This window comes from Xiphias gladius, chromosome 8 (genome assembly GCF_016859285.1).
Source record: "Xiphias gladius isolate SHS-SW01 ecotype Sanya breed wild chromosome 8, ASM1685928v1, whole genome shotgun sequence".
Lineage (NCBI taxonomy): Eukaryota > Metazoa > Chordata > Actinopteri > Istiophoriformes > Xiphiidae > Xiphias > Xiphias gladius.
The window spans coordinates 8,036,735-8,064,478 of NC_053407.1; the positions used below are offsets into that span (position 1 = coordinate 8,036,735).

The 27,744-nt window shown below is 38.6% G+C and overlaps 1 protein-coding gene across 1 annotated transcript in view; it reads right to left on the reverse strand.

Moving 5' to 3' along the window:
• Positions 1 to 1,470: 1,470 nt before the first annotated feature.
• Positions 1,471 to 27,744, reverse strand: part of hsf4 (heat shock transcription factor 4) — a 33,172-nt gene continuing 6,898 nt past the window's right edge. Inside the window, exons 5-13 of the mRNA XM_040132075.1 lie at positions 21,404 to 21,479; positions 17,844 to 17,911; positions 16,144 to 16,243; positions 14,636 to 14,754; positions 14,101 to 14,331; positions 13,753 to 13,870; positions 13,487 to 13,552; positions 5,694 to 5,791; positions 1,471 to 4,567 (exon numbers count right to left, since the gene is read on the reverse strand). Of these exons, the coding sequence (XP_039988009.1) occupies positions 5,732 to 5,791; positions 13,487 to 13,552; positions 13,753 to 13,870; positions 14,101 to 14,331; positions 14,636 to 14,754; positions 16,144 to 16,243; positions 17,844 to 17,911; positions 21,404 to 21,479 (838 nt within the window). The 3' untranslated portion in view covers positions 1,471 to 4,567; positions 5,694 to 5,731. The remainder of the gene's footprint in view (positions 4,568 to 5,693; positions 5,792 to 13,486; positions 13,553 to 13,752; positions 13,871 to 14,100; positions 14,332 to 14,635; positions 14,755 to 16,143; positions 16,244 to 17,843; positions 17,912 to 21,403; positions 21,480 to 27,744) is intronic.

Sequence of the window (27,744 nt, forward strand, 5' to 3'; positions counted from 1 at the left end):
GGGCTAGACTCTGACTGCGCTGATAAAAGGGTGTTGGAGATCTCTCCAAGATGCTTGGGGCCAGAATACAACTGCTGTCTGAAGCACCTCTCATCTGTGTAGCACTTCATAATGTCTCTGTCACGCATGGATGTCAGGGATTTCTTATGGACTATCCTCAGCTAGAGAGTGACCTCATTCCACGTGACCTGCCTGTCTGCCAGTACCTTGTTATAAACCTGGCTGGGTTTAAATTACAGTGCAGATGTACTTGTCTGCGTGAGTGAGGAAGTCAAAACATTGCCGAGTATGATAGCCAACTGTTGAAGACATATTTTTGGAACAAATGCTATGTTAACCAGTGAAATGCTTCACTGGTTTTAAAGGACAGGAGCTTGTCCTTTTCCACTGGTAAGTGTAAATAAAAAACAAAAATGTTATCAAAAATTGTATCTATTATTCTTGGACGCCTGCTTTTAAATCTACACATGCTCCAGCTTGGCATTAAGGAGCCACATATAACAAATCCATTATATATCCAGTCATTGGGGGCCTTCGGATGAAGATCAGAAGCTACAACAAAGCAGTCTGAAAATAAAATTAATCTTGATAGAACTGGTGTTGGAGATTTGATCATTTAAAACTTTCTTTCTCCTGTTCCTCAAGAAGTTCCCATAACATGGCGTAACATGGATCCAAATTATCATTTGCTAATCCCCATCACTTTAGTAACTGTTGCTCCGCCTGTGTGTACTAATTTGTACTAATTTTGGAACAACAGATCCTCGACGTCAGACTCAGCCAAACTTAGGCTTCTAATTTTTATTTGGGAGCTATTGATTTTGCCTGCTGAAATGACAACTATTGCCAGCAGATTTTGTTAGCCATAGCTAGCTCACTAACTAACTCAGTTGGTTGGAAATTCAAATAAGCAAGGGAGAACTAGTGTTATTCTAAGATTTTACATGTTGGTTAGTAGCATCCATAGTATTATATATTGGAAATTCCAATAAGCAAGAGAGAAATAGTGTTATTCTAAGATTTTATATATTGGTTAGTAGCATCCTGATATTACATAGCGTTACCTGTAACCCCACATGATAATGTAGTTAGCTAATGATATGGTAACACATGGGCACTACCATAGGTACCTAGTTACCTGGGCATGCTAATATTAGCAGCTTACATTAGAGCAGGCAAACACATTTTTAACCAATTTCTTACACTTCTTTTCTTGTATTTTGGTTTTGCAAAGGTGATTAAAAAAAAAAAAGACACAACTCTCTAAACTCTTGATATATCCAGTACTACTCTAACTGCTCTATGCACACTGTTTCAGAATGTGGAGAAATCCAAAGCTTTACAGTTGCTAAACTGGACAAACACGGTTTTGGGGAGGGGGTTCACCTATTGCATGCACAAGGATACATCAAATCAAAATTCAAGGACCAATTCAAAGAGAGTAATCAAAATGTCTTTTACTCTGCCTTCTTTCACTTTTATTTGTTTTAACAACTTAAATATTTCATACACAGGTGGAATACATGTTCAGTTTCTTTGACTCTGTGTAACAGTACACTTTAGTCTTTGCAAAAAACCATTTAAAACAATTCACATTTTCAGCAGGTTGTGGCCCACTTTCAAAAGCATCTAAGCACTAAGATCATCTTTGTGTCTTCACTGACAGCAGCTGTACTTTGTTGTAGCAGGAAAGGGTTTCACTGTCTATTTTTGTTAATATACTGTATGTTACATACTGATGTAGGCTAGTGTTGTCCTTTCATAGTGCAGAGGTGCTTTTGGGATGCCATGCTTTGTTACAGCAGAGATCTTTTCACTCAATGAACAAAAATACTTCCTTATCTATTTGCAATCTGACAAGCATAAATGTCATTTGAACACACATCCGTTTATTTCCAGTGCAAATGATTAAAATGGAAAACAGAATAAATTAAGAACACAACAGCAACTGAATGTGTGTATTTATCACTCCTTGAAAAAATCATTAACACTCATATTATCATGAGGAACAAGAATAAATGCTATGTCTAAAATGTACTTTATACTTTCAAATATCATACAACTGTGATTTTTAGTGCAATTTCACTTGTTATACACCACAGATTGCTTCTTCTCCCTTCTCCCCAAAGCATGCACACAGAAGGAGGGTCTGCCATAAAAGTTTTAATCTGCAGGGGGCAGTTTGCATTAGCTTTTTAACTGACAAATTCAATATAACGTTTAGGTAAATCTACACAATATGAACACATTTATTCTTCAAGCTTCTCTTTCGTAGTTTATTGTAATATTTTTCTCTCCTAATGCAACTGTAATCATGTCTAAGGGATTTCTTTTACTTTCGCAGAATCACACTGTGTCAAATCTAGATACAAAGTTAAAGCATTATTAATTCAGCAAATATTATTATTGTGAGAGTTATAATAAGTGGTAGTAGAACACAACAGATTCAGAAGTACATCATTGAGAAAATGCAATGCTTAGCCCCTTTTCCAAAAGCTAATGCAAATCGCTACCTGATTTTTAGCCCTGCTAGCAGCTGCATGTAGCCCAGATGATGGAGCTGCCGGTCAGCTGGTCAGTCAGTTGTTTGAGATTCTTTTGGGCTAACTCAGTGTAAAGAGGAAGCTGAGCTTTTGGATTCACATAGGGGACAAAATGTACAGCTATTCCATGCAAACATGCATTCTTGATTTATAGTTTTGTATCAAGGGATGATGGTGCAGCTACAAATCTACGCACATAGCCGCAGTAGCCTGGTCGTAGACTCGCCCAGGGTTATGTTGTAGCTCACATGTGCCACTCCAGAAATTAAACTACAACTTCAGGCTTTTGTTCGACTCAGTCTGAAGACCTAACAGGGCTGTTAGATTCACAGGCTAATATTGTCCTTCTGCAGTGCATCTTACTATACTGTGTTCCAGTCCACCACTCACAGTTGTTGTTTCCTACATTCCTATGGTCATCCATGTATTGCAATTTTGTGAGTTATCACAGTTCTGTACAGTATTGCACAATTCAGCACATCTCCAGGAAGTTTCCCAGTAGTATATTTAGCACTAAGTTAATCTTTAAACTGTTGCCTGCAACTATTACTTTACATTGAGGATCATAATCAGTTATAATTAGTAAGGATTTTTAGTATTTAATATGCATTTCTTCAAGCAGGTATTCATGGTTTTATAACAGATTAAATTCTCAAGTAACCACCCCACCATACATTTAATGAAACATAGTCAACCATAATGAAATCTTTTTAAAGACTGGCTCCTGGACAGTTGAGGTTTTTTTTTGTTTTGTTTTTTTTAATTGTTTCTACAAAGTATGAAAACCAGCATCCCATTGTCTTGACTGTTTATCAGAGTTTTGATGTTCTATGCTCACTCATGAAAGTCTTGACTCAAAGTGTGGTCTTTGTTTCCAGATGACAACAGTAGTAACATTCAGAGACCTCATGATGAAAGACTAAATTTCGCTTTTGAGTTTTGGGAAGCCCTGCCACTGAAGCCGGTATCTCTTTAAGACACGCATGTGTAGAGCAACAGAGTGTTGGTCATTTAAAAACAGAAAATAATTGACCTGTTGTCATAACTATATATAACTAGTGATACGGATTGTGCAAAAATGCAGTGGTGTTCATGCTTTTGTCAAATGAGAAGTCTTTTTAATATTTACTTGAAACTTCACATTTAAATGGACAGAAGAGATGTAACTCTAAGTCTCGGGCTACATGTCAGGCCTGTGCAAAGATACATTAGATGGGTCTTTAAGTGTGTAAAACCTCCTATCATGATATGCTTTTAAAAAGTCAAAAGTTTCTTACTGGATTTTGGGGTGTCTTGACTCCATATATTTGCTAGAAGAACTTTTCATATCACGAAGGCTAACGCACATCTCATCTGTCTCAACACATTTATCATAATTTGAAATGCATTAAATATATAAGGAGCCCTTAAATTTCCTTCAACCTTACACAGACTGAAAAAATTCACATAACTTGTAATATATTCTACATTGCCCCCCAGTGACTATTTTGCCAAAGTTTTCCCCTGAATACAAATACAGTATTTTTTTAATAAGCATAAAATAATAAAAAATATTCATTTGTATAAATCTGTAATGGATTCATTATAGGAAGAAAAAAAAAATCACTTCCACAAGCAGGAACTCCCTCTCTCACAAAGACTAAAGTGCTGGAGCCAAGAATGCACTGACTGCATCCAGCTGGCTTAAAATTGGAGTCTAGATATAATCATGTCATAACACACTTGTTTTTTTTTTTGGGGGGGGGGGGGGGGTAACTATGAGAAACTTAGATCAGCGTCTTTTGCAATGCAGGCAGTGGTGATGCCCACAGAGCCAATACCTAATACGGCCAATTGCAGTCAGCTAACCAGGAAATATAAGCTTTGATTGGTTCGTTTAAAAAAAAATTCACATTATCTATACAGGCCTTTTCATTTTGTAGGTATGTAGATGTTAAACTAAAGTCAAATGTAGGAAAGAGCTTGGCACGGCTGTGGGATCAAACTCAGAGTAGAATAATGAGGGTAACAGCAGGTTCTGTGGCCTGAGGAGAGAAGAAAATTGAAAGAGTCAGGAAACAAAAGTTAACTGAATAATCTGTAACTCTAGGTTGAATATAAACTAGGGAGACTGTATTTTCATCAGTAAAGATCAGTGAGGATACAGTGTTCATCTCTCCCTGAGCAAACACCTTTTAAGAACCTTCTAATCTTATAGATAGTTCCAGATTTATTTATGTCTGTTGATACTTATATGTCATATATAGAGTTACTGGTTGTTGTAATCATCCCTCCTCTCCATACTGGTAGAAAAATGATCCATTCCAGGCGTGACTACACTGTAAAAAAAATACATTAAACTATATACATGCGTCTAACAGGAGGTAACCCTCTATAAGCCTTTTTTTTTAGTGTAATTACGTTACAACAGGATTACTTAATGGCCATTAAGATGGATTTGAAAAAAAATAACATACTCTTTAATGACTTTTACAATACTGTATATTAATGGGAGACCTGTCACATGTCTACAACACAACTGCTTAAAATGCACCTAGAAATAAGCTGTGAGTTTCTTGTATGGTGTGGTCACTTTTCTATTCAACTGAATAGGAATATATATATATATATATACAGCGTTTTTTTGTTTGTTTTCTTTTACTGTATACATACAAAATCTTTACATACATCTTTTACTGTATACACACAACATTCAGCCACAACATTAAACATTAAACATTAAACTGCTGTGTTAGCGGTTGAGTCTGGCGATAGTATATATTTTTCTTATTGTCAGCAAATCACATGAAAAGAATAAAACGTATATGGGTAAAATTTGTTAAAAACTACAGTGACAAGCTGTTTAAGAAAATTATTACCCTTTTAAAATAAATGAAAGTATATATCCATGACCCAGTTTTAAAGATCAGCTATTTTTAATAGGAAACAATGGTCTTGTAGCTGAGTGCCGCAGACAGACAGGGGAAGTCGAAAAGATTTTAAAGACAGAATAAGACATTGTGGGTTTTGGTGTTTTCATGGGATTTGGTTACATTAACAAAGACAAATAATATCACCGGCCTGATCTTTTGATGACTTTAAGATTAGTATGTCCTCCAGCTGTTAAAGTACTGACCAATTCACTAAAAGATTAAGTCACAGGATTGTTACCTTCCACTTCAGAAAGGACAGTCCACAGCACAGATTAATCACTGTTCGTCGCAGCCAGCCGCTGGAAAAGCCTCTGTTTCCTGATTCTGGAACATGTACTATGAAAGAGAACATACGCACACATTTAGTACCTTAACCCCTAACTCTTAATTTTATAAAATGCCTATAGTATGTGTGTACACATAAAAAGCATGAACAAAAGTACTGTACAACACTGTGACATTGCACATTCATCAGTCATTAACTGCTTTATGTTGTCCTGTGAGCAATGATTTAAAAGGTTCATTGGACACCTGGACTTAGCCCCCCTATAAACAGCAAAACCCCCCTGCTGTTATCAAGAATAGATTGATCAGAAAGAAGATGTTGTAAGTAGAATAAAGTTGAAGTGACAATATTATGGTAAAAACCATAAAGTATGGCTTTTAAAAGAGGAAAGAGATAACGAACACAAAAAACAAACAAATATAAAAGCAGTACAGGCAGATGATAACTAAATTTAATGAGAAGCAAAGTGAGTTTTTTTGGTTAGTCAGTATGCTACAGTTTTAGTATACTTTTAACTCAGCTTTGTATTTGTGCTTTCACAACTTACTCTGTAATGTAGGTACAAGATGTAAAATATGTTATCCAGCATGTTCATCAAGTGTTCACTTAGCAGTTATCACTACACACAACTGTTCAGTTGACTCCCATCCCAAAGAGCAGGTACTTGGTGGCCTGACTCAGCCTTATATATCCATTGTATCGGCTTACTACAGTGGCTGACCCTATTGGATTGATAGGCAGCTTCAACTGAATGCCATGGCCCACTTAGTTTTTCTGCCACCATCAGCAAATTACCAATAGCCAATAGCAACTCCTCTGGTTTGAGAAACTTTTCCTGAATTATGTCCCTTGGACTGTCCTACCAAAGAAAACAACGTGGTTTCAATTTGAAGTTGTGTGTGAGTGTGAGAGTGCAGCAAGTCTACAGGTTCAGGTGGTCACACTCAGTAACTGGTGTTTTGTTGAAGTGGGCCCACGACATTAAGGTTTAACAGAACACCCCCCTCCAAAGCAAGCTATATTCATTTCTGTCCATAACATTACGAGCTAAAATCATCAGCAAACGTGCTAGCCAGGGCTCCTAGCTGTTATGCTTTCGATGTGAGACACCCACTATCAGGCTCTGTTGCACGTGTCTGCTCTGCCCGTGTAACGCCTTCTTCTGTCTGCCTGCTGAGAACTGCATGTGCACAGCTAAAGCGAAAGCTACCAGTCAATGCAATGATTTTGACAGCAAAGTATTGTTTAAAAATGATCTTTTTTTGTCAGGTTCATCAATTACAATAAATGATCTGGACAGGCAAATGAATGCAAACAGAGCATTAGAATGCAACCAGTTCTGTGGAATACCATACTCTTTCTCCCTTGACATCTAGGGGTGAAATAGTTTTAACAGCAAACAGTTTGGGCCATTTTGACTTGACAGTGTGAGTTTCATACATCTAACATTAATCTTGGCCGAGAAAGCAGGGGATGCAAATCTCTGCATCTCCAAAATCAGCTCTGTTGACTAATGCATTACCCCTTTATATTTCCCTTCTCATACTTTGGGATCAATGAAGTTACCAGCCCATATTTCAGTCTATTTTGGCTTAATAGTGAGAATTTCATATATATATATATAAAACAGTCTTCTTGGCTAGGGGATGCAAATCTTCTTTATCAGTACATATTTTTGGCCATTTTGGTTTGGCAGTGTGAGTTTCATACATTAAATAATGACCTAACCTGAAATAGTAGGGGATGCATTACTCAGCAGCTACAATTAGTTTTGCTGAATAATGCATCCACTCCTTATATCAAGTTAGGACACTTCAAATCAGAACCAAATGGTGTTATTATCAGCACATATTTTATTTGATCGACTTTGACTTGACAGAGTGAATTTGACACCTGACAGTCTGTGTACTAAGTGTTAATTTTAGCATAACACTTCAGTAAAACTGTCTGTTCTTGAAACGACATCGATAAAGAGGGTTTGCAAAGAGGGTTTGCACTCAGATTGATATATTGAGAGATTAATCAAGAAAACCGTTCAAATTTGAGACAAATTGTGTAAAAGAAATTCTACTTCTACTGAGCCTGATAAGACCTCGATGACTCTTAAGGTTCATACACTGTGGACTTCATTCACGAAATCATTCATCATCACTAATAGACATGGACAGGTTTTTAAGTGTTTAGAAAATACTAATTCATCTAATAAAACAATTTTGTCAGCAACACACACAGCATATTTGGGGTGATGCATATTGATAATTTGGGGTATTCATTGTTTATGGAGATGAACTGTTTTCTTCTCAAATACACTGACGCCACTCTCTTCCTGGGCTATTTAAAGGAGAAGTTCACCAAGATTACAAATAAAATTTCTATTTTCTCAATAGCCTCTAGTGGTATCTATCCATCCAGATAGACAGAATAGTTTCCAGCTGGTATTATGAAAGTTGGCAGCCCTGATGCTAACTAACAACAACCAGCTAACTACAAAACTAGTTGAGTGAACTAGCATGCTGCGCCACCAATAAACCAAACAATCTTCTTCAGCTACGTCACCTTAGCAATCAAAAAAGCATATGTCTCTGTCTACAATATCACAAGCTGATGACATCAGCTACGAGCAGCTAATTAATCTCTTAAGCTAAGTTAACATGTTAAGCTAGCTAGCATGCTGCCATTTAATGGCAATGGTTTAATGGGCATGTGATGTTGGATGTCCTGTCCTACCCAAAAAGAGGCTGCGTTGCACCAACAATATCAAGTTCTACACTTGACCCTAGTACAGCACTTTTCGCTCCACTTTGTTGCTAATATACGAGGTTAGCCCTGGTTGTGGTCATCTGGCTTTGGCCAGGAATGATTCAAACCCACCAAGACTGGATGGCTATTACCTGCCACATCCTTTCACATTAAAGTGCTTCAGTTAAACTACATACATTTGTCAACAGTTTTTGCTGTGTATATCTGCTCTATAGAGCCTGGCTCGGAAGGAAGTGAAGCCTTGTCAGGCAACAGAGAGGAAAGAAAGGTAGTAGAGCAACAACAGTAGTAATAAAGAAGCTAAGGATAGAGAGAGAGAGGGCGCAAGTGGGGAACACAAAGAAAAAATGGACGAGAGAGGAATATCATAATTTGGCTGCCGGCCTAGGACTGTGGCCTGAGAGAACAGAAGATAGTGACAGATGTAACTGGCTGTTAATGGCTGTGGATGAACCACCAGAGAGAGACCTACCATGCCAAAGCCTGAGCATCGTGAAAGCAAGTCATTTCTTGAGTAATATTCAGTGTATGAAGTCAGTTAAAGAAAAAGACATTTTCACTCATGAATAAAAAGAGATCTGCAAGTAGTGCAGAGGCTCCTAAGGATGTAAATGACACAGAGGATATGATAAATTACCAGAATATGAGGAAACAGGGCACAGGAAGACTGTGACTGGAAGTGGAAAAAACTGCAGCAACATAATTAGCGGGAGTAGTACTGACTGTCAACTGCGCAAACAAAATCAAACAGGGATAGAGCAGAAATGAGCTCTCTTTTAAATGAGATATTACACTGATCATTGAGAATCTGCCTTTTAGTGGGAGGACTACAGCTCTGGATGAAGGAAGATAATGACTTTTTCTAGGTGCGCAAGAGCAGTTAACATGTTATGATCCTCTTTTACAAGAGCACTTACCAAAAACTTGACTATTAATGATTCACCAGCATGACAGATTTTTCACAACCATGCAACCTTAAAGCTGCGCTTATTAATGGCTTATAACTAATCAATAAAGAATTTATAAATAATTCATTACCATCATTAAAGTCATTAGTCATCATAAACCTTTTATAAAGGGCTTCCTATGAAAAAAAATACTGGTACCAGAATATCTTGTGTGCACCTAATTAGCTTGCTCTTATCCTTTAGGGAATCGTTTGCCATATTGGGGACAACACTTATTTACTTTCTTACCAAAACTTAGACAAGGAGATCGATAGCACTTTCATATCTCTCTGTGAACAACGCAGCTGGAGCCAGGAGATGATTAGTGTAGCTTAACATCAATAGTGGAAGCAAGGGGTAGCACTTAGTGTGCCTGTAATCAAAATTTAACAGAATCTGCCTACCAGCACCTCTAAAGCTCATTACCTAACATGTACAAAAAAATAGACAGGTAAACATAACAGGTTGTGGCTTAACCGGGAGTTATTCGCTGGAATTTTAGGCCTTTTTCAGTCTGTACTTGTGTTTTCATGGACTTGTGAACAATCATCCGTTACAAGGACTGTTCCAATTCAAAGTCTACATCCAGCCAAGTACAGTCCGAATCGCTGTAAGGATTTATTGAGGATACTTTACAAGCTGATTTGTTATGACTTGGGGAAGCCAAGGTATCCCAGCATGCATTTCAGGGGGTACATTTTGAGCCAGGCTCAAACCTGTTATAATTTTATCCCTACAACTTTTATTGTATCACAAAATTAAGTTTTGATAACTTTTTCAGGCAAGAAAAAAGTAACTATTCAGATTTTGAATATGTGGTCAATTTATCCAAATAATGCCTATTTGGAAATTTGCTGCAATGCTTTCAGTGATGTGAGGACCCGCCAGGCGGATGAAACTCACCGGTCATCTCAGCTGCTTACATTGACCAGTCGGTCAATGTGTATCATAATCCCGGGGAGAAAAGTCTTATCTCAGCACGTCCTTTTATAATTTACTACTGACTCTGATGTCTCTGTAGTGTTTTGGTATATTAATCTATTGGAAGATAAATTTTGGTCTCAGATATGAAATATAATATTTGTTGCTCCTACATTAGTTTGTTTGCAGATGAAGTTAAAGTTCATGTTTTCATTGTGCAGTTAACGTACAACAGCACCACCTATGTGGATGTGGGGTCCTTCTATGTGCAGATTTCGTAATATTTTAACAAAGATGAATAAATATATATATAAATACAAATGAACAGAGGCAGTGCAGTCTATATTAAATCTACAGCACAGGGTGGACAAGAGGCATATAAAGTATTTTGACTGAATCTCACTGTCAATTAAGACCTTAAAATACAGTGACGTACAGTTGTGTTATAGTGTACTTTAATCACAATCACCAGAGGGCTCCAGATGCTCGGATGTCAGCAAGAATGTTGCACAGTTGCAAATTGATCGTACTGCATCCTCCCATTCTTGGGAGTTTGGACCCTCCATGTTGAACTTGCTAGCTTAGTGTGGCCTTAAACAGCATCTTCTCTTCCTGCAGTTAACAAGTGATGCAAGATACGACACACTTGGTCTTAAGAACTCTTTTATGTCTTTCAATGCATTTGTCTTCCTCACCGTTTGGTTTAAGTATTGCAGTGCATTGATGACAGAAATATTCTTCATTCCGCAAATATTTTTCTTGATAAGGAGGCAGCCAACAGTGGGGCATTTAAACATGGGAATCTCTGTGAAGGCGCACTTGTGACAATTGTGACAGGTGTTGCACCCCAGTTCCATATCGCATGAGCCATCACAGGAAAAGAAAACTTTTTCATATTGAAATGGCCAAAGATAAGACAGTTCAAGAGACAGCTAACGGATAGCTGCTATTTGATATTAAGGGTCAGCAATAAGGAAAAATTCCATGACTTATCAGGCAAACAAGTATTCACTGACTGAAACCACTTTTTTAAATCAGTCATTATTTCTTGGAACCATTTTCCCACCTAACTTCTCTCCATTTCAGCTGTTACATGAAATCTAGCAGATGGCAAAGCATTTTTGAAGAGGTACTGTATGCTATTAGGCTGTATTGTAGAGTTCCTGTGACAGTTGATGCTGGTGAGAGCTTTTCATGAGGTGAAGCGCAATGAAAAACTATTTGAGCTCCACAATATGTCCCGACAGATTGAACAGCCTCACCATCCTGTCTATTCCGTGCAAGGTGGCCATAAAATTGGACTTCAATGACATTATTGATTAGTTTGCCAGCTTGGAATTCTAGCAGTGGGGGCTCTGACATTGCAGGTACAGACTGTGAAGAGGGAGGTGGGTGGCAGAATCTTTTAGCAATGCCCCAGTTTGTTTTGTACCGGATTCTAAATTGATGACTGACACTGGACATTTTCATCTTCACCCTCAGCTGCACAACTGACTCTGGTGGTGACTCTCTCTGGTGGATCGTTTCCACACTGCACAGATGTGAGTGTTGTTTATGTAGTTAACTACTGCGTATCTATTCAATCTTTGTTGATGGCTTAAGGCTGTGTTCTGACTGACATTAAAACTGCATAAAAAAAACACAGCCCCCTCATTCACTTCAGTAATAATTGCAACAAAATGCAACGGCATCGGGACCCAATTGAACACTGTACATGCATGTATTCATTCCTGGTAGATTACTAATGTTAATTCTGTTTAACTCACAGTTAAATGAAATTTGGGATTAAATGATTGCTGCCATTACAACTGGATTATTGTCTACAAGTACCATTAGACACTGTTTAATGTTTATCTGACAATCCTCATGGATCCTCATGGACTCATGGATATGTTACTCAGACTGGGCCTGAAGGAAAACATGGAGACCAACACAGCGGCATGCGTTTTTCAAGCACAGCGCTATTCAGTCTAACGACCCCTAAAGGTAAAGCTCTACGAGCCATGGTGCCTTGCAGGGAGATGTTTACCCTTATTCATTTTACATGGCAAATGAGTAAGTCACTTCTGTGGAATACCAGATGGCATGATTCACCCACTATGCAAGGAAAAAGGTGGGGTTTTGTGTTTCATGGTAAAGCTGCTCTAATCTATATTTCATTTTAATGATGGATAACACAACTATGTGTAATGTTAAAGGCGTTGCGCATGGTGATGAACCCACAGAGAGTTATCACCTGATTCTGCAGCTCCCCTCAGCTCTACAAAATGTTTCAAGATCTTTTAGGTAGTTGTTTTTGTTATATGGCCCACAACTTTACTGTTTTGGTTCAGTCTCACTGCTATAATCAGTGACAGCTCAGGTAAATCCAATGTACGCTACCTGCATAGCATCAAACGGACATAGTTAGCACCTATCTAGTGAACATGGTGGAGCATTTAGCAGCTAAAGAGCCAGGTACAGTATTTCCCAGCTGGCAAGTGAATATTGGATTTAAAATTGACAGGTGGCCAGAAATAGTACTAAAAATGAATGCTAATGTTGTTTGGTAAATGATTGATGTATAAATAGGCAGCTGTTTTCAGCATGTTCACCAGAACAACCTTATAACTTGATAATGTGTCAGTGCTGTGTTGTGGTGCCTCCAGGTAGCCAAAGAAATCAGTTGATACAGGTTTAAAGACATTAAATTTAACATAAAAAAGTAAAAGAAGTCTATGTACCTTCACCTTTGGTAATGAACGTAAAATTTCACTTTCAACAAATGGTGACTGTGGGTGTTTTTCTAGAGAAGTCAGACATTATTCACATAACCACACCTGTCCGCAAAATGAACAGAACAGATCTTTTAAGAAGTAAAACAAACGCCTAATGCTGTTTTTTTTCCCCATCTAGTCTTCAAAAGAATCGTCAAATAACCAAGTAAACAGCGCTTTTTGTAGTCCTCCTTCATATTGTTGTTATTATCATCAGTAATTAATAAGTAAATCTATAAGTTGTATATAAGTCAAATTATTTTATAACCAGATCTATATATATATATATATATATATATATATATACACACATTTTTCACTTGACATCTGCTGTATAAAGTAGTCACACTATATGACTTACTGATTTGAGGTTGGACTCCATCTCTGTGAAGTTCCACTCAGTCAGAGGTAGGCTTAAACTGAAGGGCTACAGAGAAACAGAAGAGAAAGAAAATATATTCAGTATTCAGTATTGAACAATAGTTCAGTTAAATGGCTGCCATGTATAAAAAATGGCAGATACAACTACCAGTTTGAAATTTTAAATATATATGTATTTGCAGTTGAACAAGCTGCCTGTCAATTTGTTTCTATCTACGTGTCTCTGTACAGTGCAGATCTACTGACATCCATAACAGCGCTGGTCCCAGCTTCCACGGTACTCTGCTGATGGCTCCTGAGCAGTAGCTGCTGCAGCTCTTCCAGGCTCATATCCACGTTCTCCACTGTATCTGAAACCTCCACTCTGCACACACACACACACACACACACACACACACACACACACACACACACACACACACACACACACACACACACACACACACACACACATAGTAACATGTTATATATTGACATAGACACAAAAGGTAACTACTTATTTCCCTGTGCAGTTTTGTGTCTCTTCAAACATCTAAATGTACATTGTAGTTTTCTATGTGTGTGTACAACCTGTGATCTCTTCTGAGCACCTACCTGTCCAATGCGGGTCTCTTACTCCTCCTCTCCACCACAGAGGCCGCAGACCCCCTCCCCTCCAGAACAGACTGGACCATTGCGACAGGGAGGACAGGAGGTTCTGAGGAGCACACCTCACAGGAGGATGTCAACGCTACGGCCTCTCCTCCCCCTACACTGCCTCCTTTCCCTCCTCCCCTCACTCCTGGACTCACAGGCTCTTCTTTAATAAGCATCATGCACTTCTCCCTATTAGTAGAGTCAAATACTGTGAGTCAAAAGTACTGATGGTGGGCCAACAAACATTAAAATCACTTACATCTCTATTAAGCCTATCCAGAACAGTTTGATACATCTAAGCCAACTGTCAAACCATACTTGTACACGACTATATACAAATTGCCTTTGATTAAAGTTTTATGATCCAATATCCATGATCTGTTTCATAATATTCTAGAAAAAAAACAATTGTTTGGTGCTGCAGTAGATTGTGGAGGTGGACTTTTAGAATTGGAAATAATGTAATGTTGTAATGTTGTATTGTATCACTCACCTAGTCTCATCAGGCTGCATTTGGAGGGCCATGCTGGCCTGAGACATGTCAGTAACATCTGATATGATTGGTCCTCCTGTCAGCCCACTAGTAGAGCAAGAAGCAGTGTCACTGGATGGCTGAGGATGAAGAGCAGAGGACGGTTATAATGTTTCTTGCCGTGGTTCTACTGTGTTGCTCATTTAAAATAGTTGAGGCTGTTAGTAATATGACATCAGAGATCTACCGAAGGTCTATACTCTAAACACTACATACTGTATGTGCCAAAAACTGAGTTACCGTAAAACCAGAATCAAAATTTTATCATATAAAAATTTGATGCCATAGAAATGTATAATTTTCCTGAAAACAGTATTTACATCCATTTGTGGTAACAGAGCTAAAATCCAAGCCAAACCAAAACTATAATGTGGCTGTGCAGTTATTATGCTCCGGTTGTAGTGCCACCCAGTAACTTTGGATTGCTAATATCTGGGATATAAAACCCACTGCTCCACTTAGTGCACTCTCACACAGAGAGAGATAGCTACACAGCTAAGTAAAAGAGTCAAGTTAAAGCAAGCTGGAGAAATAGCCCTTAACTAAAGTCACAGTAAATGTAGCCTACTTTTTTCCCTACCTAGCTCTAGCTGTAATTGAGAAATTAGTTTTTTGATAAAGCAACATTTTAATCATTCAGGTTGATATCCAACATAACTAAACAAGGCAACAGTTTAAGTCATGATGGAGAAAAACAAGCTTATCGTTAGCAGAATACAGTAACTGCTATCTCAGCTTTTGACTCTGGTGGAATTCAAGTGATTTTGTTAGGTCAACTTACCTTTATTTAAATGTATTTAACTGTAGATTAATTGTATTGATTTATTGATTTCAATATACATTTTACACTTAATCCCTATTTAATTATGGAAAATAAAGATAAAAGTTTATTTTCTTAAACAAAATAGCTCAAATGGAAAAGAAAGCTGGACAAACACTCTTTGATTATATATGGTATTATTTATGATCTATGGCAGTGACATTTGAGGTAAAATAATAAGCATTAAAATGAATGCATTACAACTTTTCTATTTGTTCAGTGGAATTAGGTCACCAAACCTATACTTATTGCTCTATAGTCAAATCACTTCAATCCAAGGTTTAAGTTTGTATAGTCTGTACACAATTTTACACAGCACACCTTTAGCCCTAAATCTGTCACTATGCGCTGCTTCCATCTAGTGTTGATATAACATAATAGCTATAGAGACTGATGGCAGCTGGGCGTTTATCTACAGATAATATATTCAGAATGATGTGATGTAGTGGATATCATGTTTCAAGTACACAGTATCTCAGACTTTACATACAGTCATGTAAACTGAATAGTGTATAAATATCTTTCTCTATATATATATATAGATAGATATTTATCTCTCTCTCTCTCTCTCTATATATATATATATATATATATATATATATATATATATATATATATATATATGTATATATACATATATATATCTCACCGACTGAATGTAGAAGGGCTCATGCATGGGCTCCATGGGGTGAGTATGGCTGAACTTGGAGGCAGGAGGGCTTGGAGAGCCATCATCCAACATCAGGGGCCTGGAGGGAACATTAGTTTTCAATCAGTCACACATCTGGAGTCGTGACAGTTATACAGAGTCAGTGACACTGGGACATAATCACCAGAGTACTGACTAATTAATAAATACAAAGGGTTACAGATGGAAGCTTAAATGTGTAGACATCTGTTCAGTTTAGTTTTGGCATTGTTCCTGTTTCTGCAGGTGCTCAATGGTACAAATGTTGAATTTTTATGTTTACTCTATAGCGACACTGTACTGACTTCAAAGCTGTATATAACTACTTCAAATCTCTGCTGTATGTCATTGCTGTGTAGCATTGCTTATGCTGAATGTCACTGCACTGACTTTTCTGGCATCTGGCATCTTCTTGTTAAAGCTACAGTAAATATTATTTAGTGTTACACATAAATGCCTCTGGATAACATGATAGATAATTGACAGTAAGTTTGAATACCAATTTTTTTCCACACTAGCAGTTTGGCTGTAGGAATGGCACAATTGGTCGGTCTGTCAGTCTACCACTTTGGTCCAGACTGAAAATCTCCACAACTATTGGATAGATTGCCCAGAGGATAAATCCTTTGGACTTTGGTGATCCCCTGACTTTTCAGCTAGTGCCAACATCAGGTCAAAAATTTTAATTTGTTCAACACTTTGGTTTATGACCAAATACTTGTAAAGCAAGTCTCATCAGCGTCAACTGTACTTTGTGTTTACTGCTATTTAGCAAATGTTAGCATCCTAACCTTCTAAACTAAGATGGTGAACATGGTAAACATCATACCTGCTAAAGATCAACATGGTAAAATGGACATTGTGAACACTTTATCATTTGCTACTGACATTAGCTTTCCTTCTGACGTTAGCATTTAGCTCAAAGCTAAGCGGCTAGCATGCTGGTATATTCATAGTCTTTGGTTTTCTATGTTTTGTGTTTTTTTGGGGGGGTTAAAGGTTTTCTGAGCATGTTTTGCCTAGAAAGGTGACAGTGGAGATATGACAGAACATGAGGGAGGAGGGTAAGGGGATGAGTGCATCATGAGAGTGGCTTGAGATCATTGAGATGCTAAACACAGATTTGAGATATTCAGAGAGAGTATGAAAGCATAAAAGGACATACATAAATATCAGTAAAACGTAGGGCTAAATGACTCCTTTCCCAGGTAGCACACTGACCCCGATTTCTTCAGCACTTTTGTGTTCCAGCGTGCCTTTCCTTTCTCATGTCGGCCTTGTTCACACTCAGCAACAAAGCTGAACCAGCACTTTACACACATATGCTGTAGCAGGGTCACGCACTCTGCTCTGCCTTCACTGTGTGTGAATGTGTGTGTGTTCGTGTGTGTGTGTCTGACTGACTGATTCAGCACTTGTCTCCATTCACAGCGCTTGTTGAGTTAGATTGTTCAGTTTGTCAGCTGAGCCAGCCCTTCCCTCTGCCCCTCTGTGGCCCTGTTTGTCTCTTTTTTGTTGATTGCTCCACTGTGTATGTGTGTGTGTGTGTGTGTGTGTGTGTGTGTGTGTGTGTGTGTGTGTGTGTGTGTGTGTGTGTGTGTGTGTGTGTGTACACGTGTGTATGTGTGTGTGCGTGCATGTGGGTACGTGCATGTACTCACAGCTTTCTCTTTAGGCCCACAGTGCTGGGTGTGTTGGACTGCATCTGGCTGAACAGAAACTGAATCAGCTGGCAGAGAGAGAAAAAGCACAGCATGAATCAGCATCTTCACTTGGTCTCACACACACACACAGAGAAAAACACACACACGCAATGTCCAATTATTTACTGCTTGGAACATAAAAGCATGAAAAGGAAAATAAGTCTTATAACCAACCCCGTATTCTCTCATCAAAATGTGTTAGATTAGATTTTGAAAATTTTCACATATGAAGTTTGTACAGTATGAAGAATCGTAGCAGGATTTATTTTTGGGGAAAAGTTTAAAGCATTGCAACTAACTGCTATTTAAAGTTTTGAGCCAAGCAGAGTGCTTGAGTAAATATACCTGTTGTAAATGTTTGAACCAATCAGAACATTGGGTCATGTGACATAGCACACCACTATACAAAGTTTAATAGCTCAGCGCATGAGAACAATACTGATCATTTGTGTGTCAGAGTCTCACAGTGAAACTAATTAGCAACCAAGATCCCAGGATGAAAAAAACAATCCAGCAAGTACTGAGAGGGAAATGATTTTCTGTTACACACAACTGCAGGTGTCTGGCTGGTTGTATCCATTATAGTTGTAGTGGTAGTAGTTGTTGTTACAGTAGTTCAGCAGTAACAGAATATGTAGGGAAATGTACCTGCGGATTATTGTTTTATTGATACTGAGTAGATGCAGATATACAGTATGCATATCATGGGCGTAAATTTGGGTATGGACAGTAGGGACGGGTACCTGCCAATGTCAAGGTGTTGCTGAATTGTCCCTACCAATATATTTACCGATCTCAAACGATCTTGCCATTTTAACTCCCCTCTGTGTTACCAGTAAGATCTATGCAGCAACAATGAGTTGTCAGATTTGTGTGTTTTCTGCAAAATGGTGGTTACAATGATAAAGAGGGAAAGACTGGGACATGAGGTAAAATTTACTGTGATCTGGTAACCCTCAACGTCCAACTGCATTATGCATTGTTGACGAGCTGTAGCCCGTTAGTAGAAGTAGTGGTGGTAATGCTGGTGATGAGAGGTGGTGGATCTGACACAGTAAGTATTTATAGTTTAAAGGTTTCAAATGTCACAGAAATGAAAATTAACATCGGTTTCCGTGGTTAAGTGTTAAGACATCAGGTCCTTATTAAAGAAGAAATGAAGTGTAAGTAACGGCTGAGCTGAGCTAATAAGACTGTTCAATCAATCAATTAATCAATCCAAACATTTATCGTCTTTGAAATTGGTTGGATTAATATTTATTGTTTAATGCCTCCCTCCCCCTTTCCCTGAGTGGTTCAAGAGCAGCGTTATGACTGTATATGGGTCATTAATACATGAACATTATTTATGAGGTAAATTAGCCAAAGTTTGTGCAACTGATGTTTGTTAATGTCAGGCATCGTTTTATTCTGAAAATCCTTCCAGCAGCAGCCTGAGCAGTGCCGAGAAACAGACAGATGAACTGCAGGCTCTCACATGAGCTCAGATGCCATAGGTTCAGGAGCTGAATGAAAAATAATACGAGAATTTTTTTGATATAATTTAAAGATGAGATTGAGCATCGTTTTGACTCCATCATGAAACTCTTGAGTTGTATTGCCCAAATCAAAAAAATGAAACAAGGACAGAACTACAGAATCTCTGGTGAGATTTGAAAATGGCTTATAGCCGATAGTTGGTTCAAACAGAGTAGCACACTACCTATAGGTTTTTATACATTTATTGGTTTGTAACATTTTTTTGAAACTCCATCACGTCAAATTTAGATATATATATAATCAATTTAGAGAAAAAAATATGATACAAATCTGGTTTTAGGCGAGTTATATCAGCAAAAACAAACCTAGGCCCTTGATGCATCCGCACTCAGTGCACAATGAAGCAGAGCTGCACATACAGAACATGCACCCTACACTACACAGTTGACAGTAAGAGTTCCTCCACAGAAGGTTAGAACAGAAAGATCAGATCGGGATGTAGTTCACTTTAAATTGTATTATTTTGACTCAGATGTGACTCACACCGATCAGCCAACATTAAACAACACACACACACTGATGTGGCTGATGTGTGTGTGTGTGTGTGTGTGTGTGTGTGTGTGTGTGTGTGTGTGTGTGTGTGTGTGTGTGTGTGTGTGTATGTATATGTATGTGTATATATATATATATATATATATATATATATATATATCATACATAGTCAACTGTTGAATCTAAATTGCCCGTAGGTGTGAATCTGAGCATGACTGGCTTTTTGTGTCAGTCCTGTTATAGACTTCCAAATGGTCGCCAGGATAAGCGATATAGTTAATGGACGGATGGATGGATGGATATATATATTTACAGATTGGTGACAAATTCAAAGAGAAATCTGTGGAGACGTGGAGAAGCATCAATATGCTTCCACACAGTTGCACTGCATGGTACAATTAAGCTATTATCACCTAGTCATGCTCTGTGGCTAAAAATGCTGAGCAAGCCCACTTGATTCTTATTTTAAGAGGAAAAGATCTAAGTGACTTTGAAAGAAGGTTCATTGTTGGGGCAGGGATGGCAGGAGCTTCAGTCGGAAAGGCTGTGTAGCTGGTTAGGTTAGTGTTTCAACAGGAACAGTGACTCAAGTGACATCTGAATTTAGATCTATGGGAAAGACATCAGGAAATAGGGTCAAAAAATTGTGGTTGACAGTGCACATTTGATGACAAAAGAGCAACTTTTCCTGTCGTGACTGAGAATGTCAGAGCAAGATGTGATCAGACTGTATCAACAACAACAGTCCTTCGACAGTTACAAAGAGAAGGATATTATAGTAGGGTTGCAGTGCATAGATTTGACCCATTTGAGAATTCAGTGGTGCGAAAACCTTAGACACGGGTCTACAGAGATGTGGAAAAAAAGTGATAAGCTCAGATGATTCATCGTTCACCATGTTCACGATAAGTGGGCGAGTGTATGTGTGGCGTACAGCAAGAGAACGGTAAAGGCCTGAATGCTTGACCCCTAGAGTGAGGGGATACAGTGGCTCTGTCATGCTGTGGGGGGCATTTTGCTGTCATGGTTCTGTACCACTTGTCTCCTTAGAGGGAAGGGTCACTGCAAATCAATACAAAGTTGTTCTGAGTGATCATCTTTATCCTATGACGAAACCTTTCTATCCTGATTGGAGTGATCTCTTTCAGGATGACAATGCCCTCATCCATAGGGCATAAGGGGTCACTGAATGGTTTGATGAGTATGAAAATGATGTGCTAGGATCCTTAACATTCACCAGATCTCAACCCAATACCACCTATGGGAGATATATGTGTGTGTATATATATATATATATATATATATATATATATATATACACACACCATTGTACACATGTTGTGGCTTATTGGTGTATTGTTCATGCCGTACAAACACGCACCCACACACGCACACACACACACACACACACACACACACACACACACACACACACACACACACACACACACACACACACACACACACACAAACATACATAGACTGACCTTGTTCATGACCTTCTGTTGCTGTGTGTGGTTCTGTCTCAGTGAGACCACCTCTCTCCACAGCACTTCATTCTGCCTGCAAACAGGAGGAAGACGACAAAGAGGGGTAATGGAGAACAGGACAAACATAGAAAGCAAAACCATGTTTAGTAGGAATTTTGAGTTGTTGTAGAAGTTGCTTTCATTTTCATGTTGTTAAAAACTTGACCCAAACATGGCTTGTTTTACAGACATCCTTTTACCTATTCATGCCTTTAAATGTATTCAACACCCTTTACCATTTCACACAATCTATGCCTCAGAATTCTTCTAAAAATTTGAAAACTTTGGGTTTACATATGGTGTAGGGAATTAGATTAGTTCTTCCATGCAGATTTTCTGCATTTTCTTTCTTTAGTGTGGACTATGTATGAATTGAGGTAACAGCTCTCTGCCCAAAATTTTAAGTCAGTCAGTTGATCAACACTAAAACAAGAGTCTGGGTAAGTACATGTTTTTTGTTCTATTTCCTAGTGATAAAGCCTACTGTGCACAAACACACTGAAAAACGATTTAATATCCTTCATATCTTCTCTCCTTCACAATTCTGGCTTCGGCCACTAAAAGTCTAGTTTGTTGGAAACTTTTAATACAGACGTCACCCACCAACCTGACACTGAAGAGTGTGCCCATTCAGCACAATGCAGCCTTCCCTTGCCACTGTTCCTTGATATATAAACCTCATTTACTTGTCCACTGTGACAGAAGAAGACAGTATCACTATGGATAGGTTCATCACAAGAGAGTGTGTGATTTTACCCCTCTGCCCAGAGTTGGCTTTCACAGTCAGCCTACACCAGCAGTGCTTTATTGTATCTGTCAGACACCACCATATACCACCACAGAGGGAACAACTGTTGAGGAAATGACAGTATGTTTATAGATAGTCCTTATTGTGTTCAAAACACCGGCTGTCAGCTACAGGTCTATTGCTACCTCAGAACAGTCCACCCCGAGATGGTTCACATGTTATCTCTCTGACTTCTTAGTTTGTTGAGCGATATAGCCTGATAAGTTATTTTTGTTGTCCCCCTCTACGATCTTGGGAGGGACAGGATGGTGGTTTTAGTATCATCTGACAGACTTTCTAGAAAGTGCACATGGAGACTAACCCTCAAAATGTAATGCAAAGTGGCTTGACTTTCAGAATGTGATGAGAAAAGAGATCTCTTTCTGCACAGCTTTTACAGCAGCCCATTACATTCTATTATTTTTAGAAAAGAAGAACATTGTGCAGTGTAACTGCACATTTAATATATTTGTTGTTCGTAAACAAGGGTACTTTGGTACAACCAGTGCTTGATGTATCTGATTCTTTCTCCAGGTTTTTGTGAAGCAATGAAAAGGCAGAGTTATGAGTGAGATCCCCACTCAGCCGTTCCTTCCCTTCTTTAGAGCTTAGAGACATGTGAGGAGTAGCAGCTTATTCCAGACTGATCCATTTTTCAGGTCAAACCTAGCACTTTGGCATCTGTTTACTGATTATGGTGGTGTCTTGCATTGTTGGACTCTGGCAAGACCTGTCCAGTCTGCTTGGCAGACAGTCATGGTTTGACACATTGTGTTCACTACCTTCTGTTTATTCTAAAGAGAGATGGTTATTTTTTAATTCTCCTGTTGTAATATGACTTACAAAAAATCAGGCTTGTTAACGGCAATGTTGACCATCCCTCCTCTTTCTTATTTGCAGATGGAGAGTGACAGCTTACTCCTACTTCAACATTAAATTTGTAAACACATCTTTTTGTCCCAGCCCTCTGTCCAGACTAAAACTACATTCTTCTCCCCTCAAAATGGATCTTTTCCAAAATGGCCTGAAGAGTGCATAAATCTTAAAAAGCCGGCATGGTGTTTCAGTGTGTACGAGATAAACAGAGCTTTTGCAAAACAAGGACGTAAGCCAGCACGACGAGGCTGTGTGCAACAGTGCTAGTAAAGTTTAGTCATGACTACCTTTCTCTTTGATCATTCAACTGTAATGAAAGTATAGCTAAATACACAGCAGAGCATTGTCATAAACCTAGCTTTATGCAAATTTTGTCAGATGACCCTGTGATTATAAAATATGGATATCAACCCCACAGAGCAGCAGGCTGGGAATGACTGCTGGTTTACAGTACATACAGTGTTTACGGGCCGTGATTTAATCATGATTTAATTCTTGTTCAGTTGTCCTAAAAAAGAAAAATATGTAAATGAGAACAGCTGTATTGTAGGTTGAGCTGCATTATAACACAGTATAGGTGACCACTGGGAGCAGGAAAAGCTCTCAGTGGAACATCTAACGGCCTATTCACAGGTTGGAGCTGTGTGAAGAAGACAACTTTCCGTCATCCATAACTTTTTCTGTAATCACGCATTAAAAACATCAGTGTAGCCAATCATACAGCACAACAACAGACAATGTCCCATCCATGAAATAACGATTCGGTCAGCCGGCTGTCTGTCTCACTCCGTACCAAGTTTTGGCCATGATGCAGTTTTGTCATTTACCAACTGAAAAGAGGGTGAAGTTGTTAACGCATTTCATTGTGGACAGAGCTCTCTACAAAAACGACCTGGAAATGCTAATGTTGATGCAAATTGTTTTCACGTAGTGTTTTAAAATGTTTTAATTTATAGAACTGAATATGAAGTTATAGCGTCATTTCAGGTGGTACAGTTAAAAGACCAATTTAGCATTACAGTCCTATAACATTGTTAGAATCGTGATGGACAGTTTTTAAAAAAGTATCAAAATCAACCCAGCAGAACCAGAGATATAATATTTTTTATTTCACACATTCTTCTTCCTTGTCAAAACCTGGTGCCTACATTACCCACAATGCAACTCAACCACCAACAGTTTATGTATGTTATGCTATATAGCGGCTAATGAAGACTTGAGCTGCTAGCCTCAAGGAGAGATGAGGAGCGGGCTACGGTGGTCTGGTAATATTCTTTCTAACTCTACACCCGCACATTTTTTTCATTTTCAATCTTGTTGTCTTCGGACCCAACCGATAATGACTCAAGTGACATCACTTGAGGACACTTATCAGATTACACACACAGCTCCCTCTGAAGACACAAAAGGCTTTACAAAACTTTTTTCACGTTTAAAGTCATACCCCCCAACACCTGGAAACAGGCCTTGATTTGTAAAATTGGTGGAGTTTCCCTTTAACTTATAGTCCCCAGTTAGAAGGTGAAGCCTGTGTTAAACAGAGCCGTTAGTATTATATAGTCTAGTTTATGAATTAGCTGCTTGCCACTCTCCTTGAGTAGGGAGATTAAGGTCTATAATCCTTAGAGGGTCAGTTTCTGTAGTATTAAATAGGCTCATTCTAATTTACATGCAAATTTTCCACACATAGCTGAAAGATGGAGCCTGACAGGCTCTTCATGTTCGTGGTTATGGACCTAAGGTTGCAATATACAGTATGTAACCATCATTTCTGCTATTCCAAATCTGTCATGGATGGGTCATTTCAAGAAATTTAGAAACATAAAAAACTGCATCCAAATGTGTATTTGAATTCAGACTTTCATCCATTTTTTATCTCGATGATAAAATACAAAAGACCATGTCTGTAGTGGAATATTTTTCTAAGAGCATTGTCCATGCCCACATGCATGGCCGTACATGTGCACATGCACACATCTGTTCATCCTTTCTAAGAATGTCGTTAGTCATTACTGGTGTATATGTGTGCGTGTTAGTCAGGTGAGCAGGTGAACATTCTCTCCTCTCATTAGCAAACAATACTGAGAACAAAGCAGCTCCATCACACAATGGACACACAGCAGCTATTTTCAGCAACAATAGCCTCTAGAGAAAAAGTCAGTTCATCCACTGGGTGATTTGTTCCAACTTAGCAAGAGGAATAACAGACAGGTCAATTGCTCTTCTCAAATTTGCCCCCTAAAATATGGGTGGGTGCATTTAAACTATAAAGCACCCTAACTGTATTTTCTTTACAAAAACTAGAACAAAATGTAGTGGTTTAAGGCCGCGTGATTTTCATTTGTGTTTAATGTTTAACGTGCCTGATTGTGTTTCTACTAAAATCATACTCAAACACAGGAAAAGTTATGACAATGTGAGAATGAGAGGATGTCCTGGTTAGTTACTGTCAAATGTCAAATGGACCTGACCAGAGAATTCTTATTTTCTTTTACATACCTTTTAAAACATGGCAAGATTCAACTGTGAGGGGACATAGATGCAAAAATTGTTGTATTGCTGCTTTTGACTACTTGTGTACTCTTTGCCACGCTGCCTCTTTTAAATTCCCAACTTTCTGAGAGAAAACAGCCCTGCATTAAAATTGCGAGGGGCTGCGTTGATGAGAGCATGTTGTTTCAAGTACCGGTGAGACAATGACATAGGATCCGGGAAGTCCAGTTGGCATAACAGATCTATGAGTTGTAAGACAGGATTTTACAAATCTGGAAGGTTATCATTATATCTTTTGAAATGGTAAAAAAACAGGGTTGGTATTACAAAGTAATCTACCAGGAATGCGTGCTTGCATATATTTGATTGGCCAGTGCAGCACCTTGCTGGATGATGCTGCTTTGGAGGGGTTTCAGGCAACTTTTTTGCCAGACAACAAAGTTGCTGTTGCCTGACTGAAAAGAGCATCAAACAAAGTGCACAAACCACAACTGAAATTATTTGCTGAGACACCCAGAGACCAACCAGTAATAATAAATGCCACCTGCCCAAGGTTTCCTGTGCATCATTTAGTGGACGAGCATTTTCATTCAACACAAGGATAACATTAAGAAAAACAATCCTACTCTTAGAACTAGATTTTTAGGCCCCTCTGCAAAACAGAGTCTCAAGATTATGTAATAATGTGGGACCTGTGTCAGTCAATATTACATACTAGCTTTGCAAATGTATAGATAAATTTGCAATAAACCAAATAACATGCGCCCAATTTACAAAAATAGAACCTGGGTCTTTTACAGCCTATGAGAATCTGGAGCTCAAGGGCATTTGCCCATTTGCCTGGTTGGTGATCCAGTCTTTATTCAAACTTGGGAACTAGCATTAACATTTGTAGTCCTGTTCAGATAGCTGTTCGGCCACTTGACTTGAACAGTTGCGGGTTGAGTACCTTCCTCATGATAATTGTTTTCCCAGTTAAGCAAATAATTTGAACTAGATATTGTTGCATCTGCCATCTAAACAGCATTTCACATGGACAGTGTAAAATATTTTATGAAAAGAGAACATATTACTAATGTTCAAGCACGCTGTACATTAAACCATTGCTGTGCCAGTGTCATTACCATGAAAAACTTGTCTGAGTGTCAAGTGCTTGAGGGGCCATGGCACACACACACATGTGGCCCTATTTTCATGGCAGTGCAGCAACCAGTGCAAGTGGCACTCCAGCTGTTTGTTATTTACCTGACCTTAAAATTTGCCCATCTGTGTGGTGTTTTGGTGCCCAGTGCAGAGTGCACGGTGCAGAGATGGGAGGAGAGATGCAAACAGGTGGAAAGGACATTCAGTGAAGCAGCGCAAAGGCAGTTGGTGGTCGTTTAGCTAGCACCGGGATGTTGGGGTGTTTTTTCCCTATAAATGTATAAAGTATTTTCAGTTTTCCAGTATTGAGTGTTGCGCACCTTTCACACTAACATAATGTCCCGGTATCAAGTGGAAATCATTAGCCCAAAATATCAAACTGCAGTCTACATAAAGCTGATAATTTATGAAATCAATACATATTTTTTACTAAACATACTCAACAAACTCTACCACATACCAAATAACCTGAATATGACATAAGTATTTAAATCAAAATGCAGAGCAACTGTCAACACTTATAAGCACTAAAAGTTGTGTAAATAAACCAAAATGCAGCAGCGAGTCTCTCCGAAGTCCGCAGGCAACAGGAATCGGAAGTAATATCCTAAGGTTAAGAAGCTACTAGTCTAACAGGTTAACATGCACCGAGTGTACTGTCTGAACCTGGGACATTAATGAGTCCTACAAGCCTCGAAGCTCTTAGTGGTCTCTTGAGCATTCTTCAGCATACGTGTTGCAGTTCAGCATGTACAGAAAGTGTCGAGAGCAGCGAGTATGTACAAGAGCTGGTATCAGCATCAACCGAGTCAAGTCTGTAGTACTGAATGGTCTTAGCAGCAAGAGCACACACCTACGGTAAGCCTCGAGGAGAAAACATGTAAGTTCGGTTACTACCTGCACAGCTTAAAGCTAAACTTGGTCACACAGAGTTCAAATGAATTTTTAACACTATTTTGGGTTGTTATGTTTTCATATATATGATTGGCAGTTAGTTTGG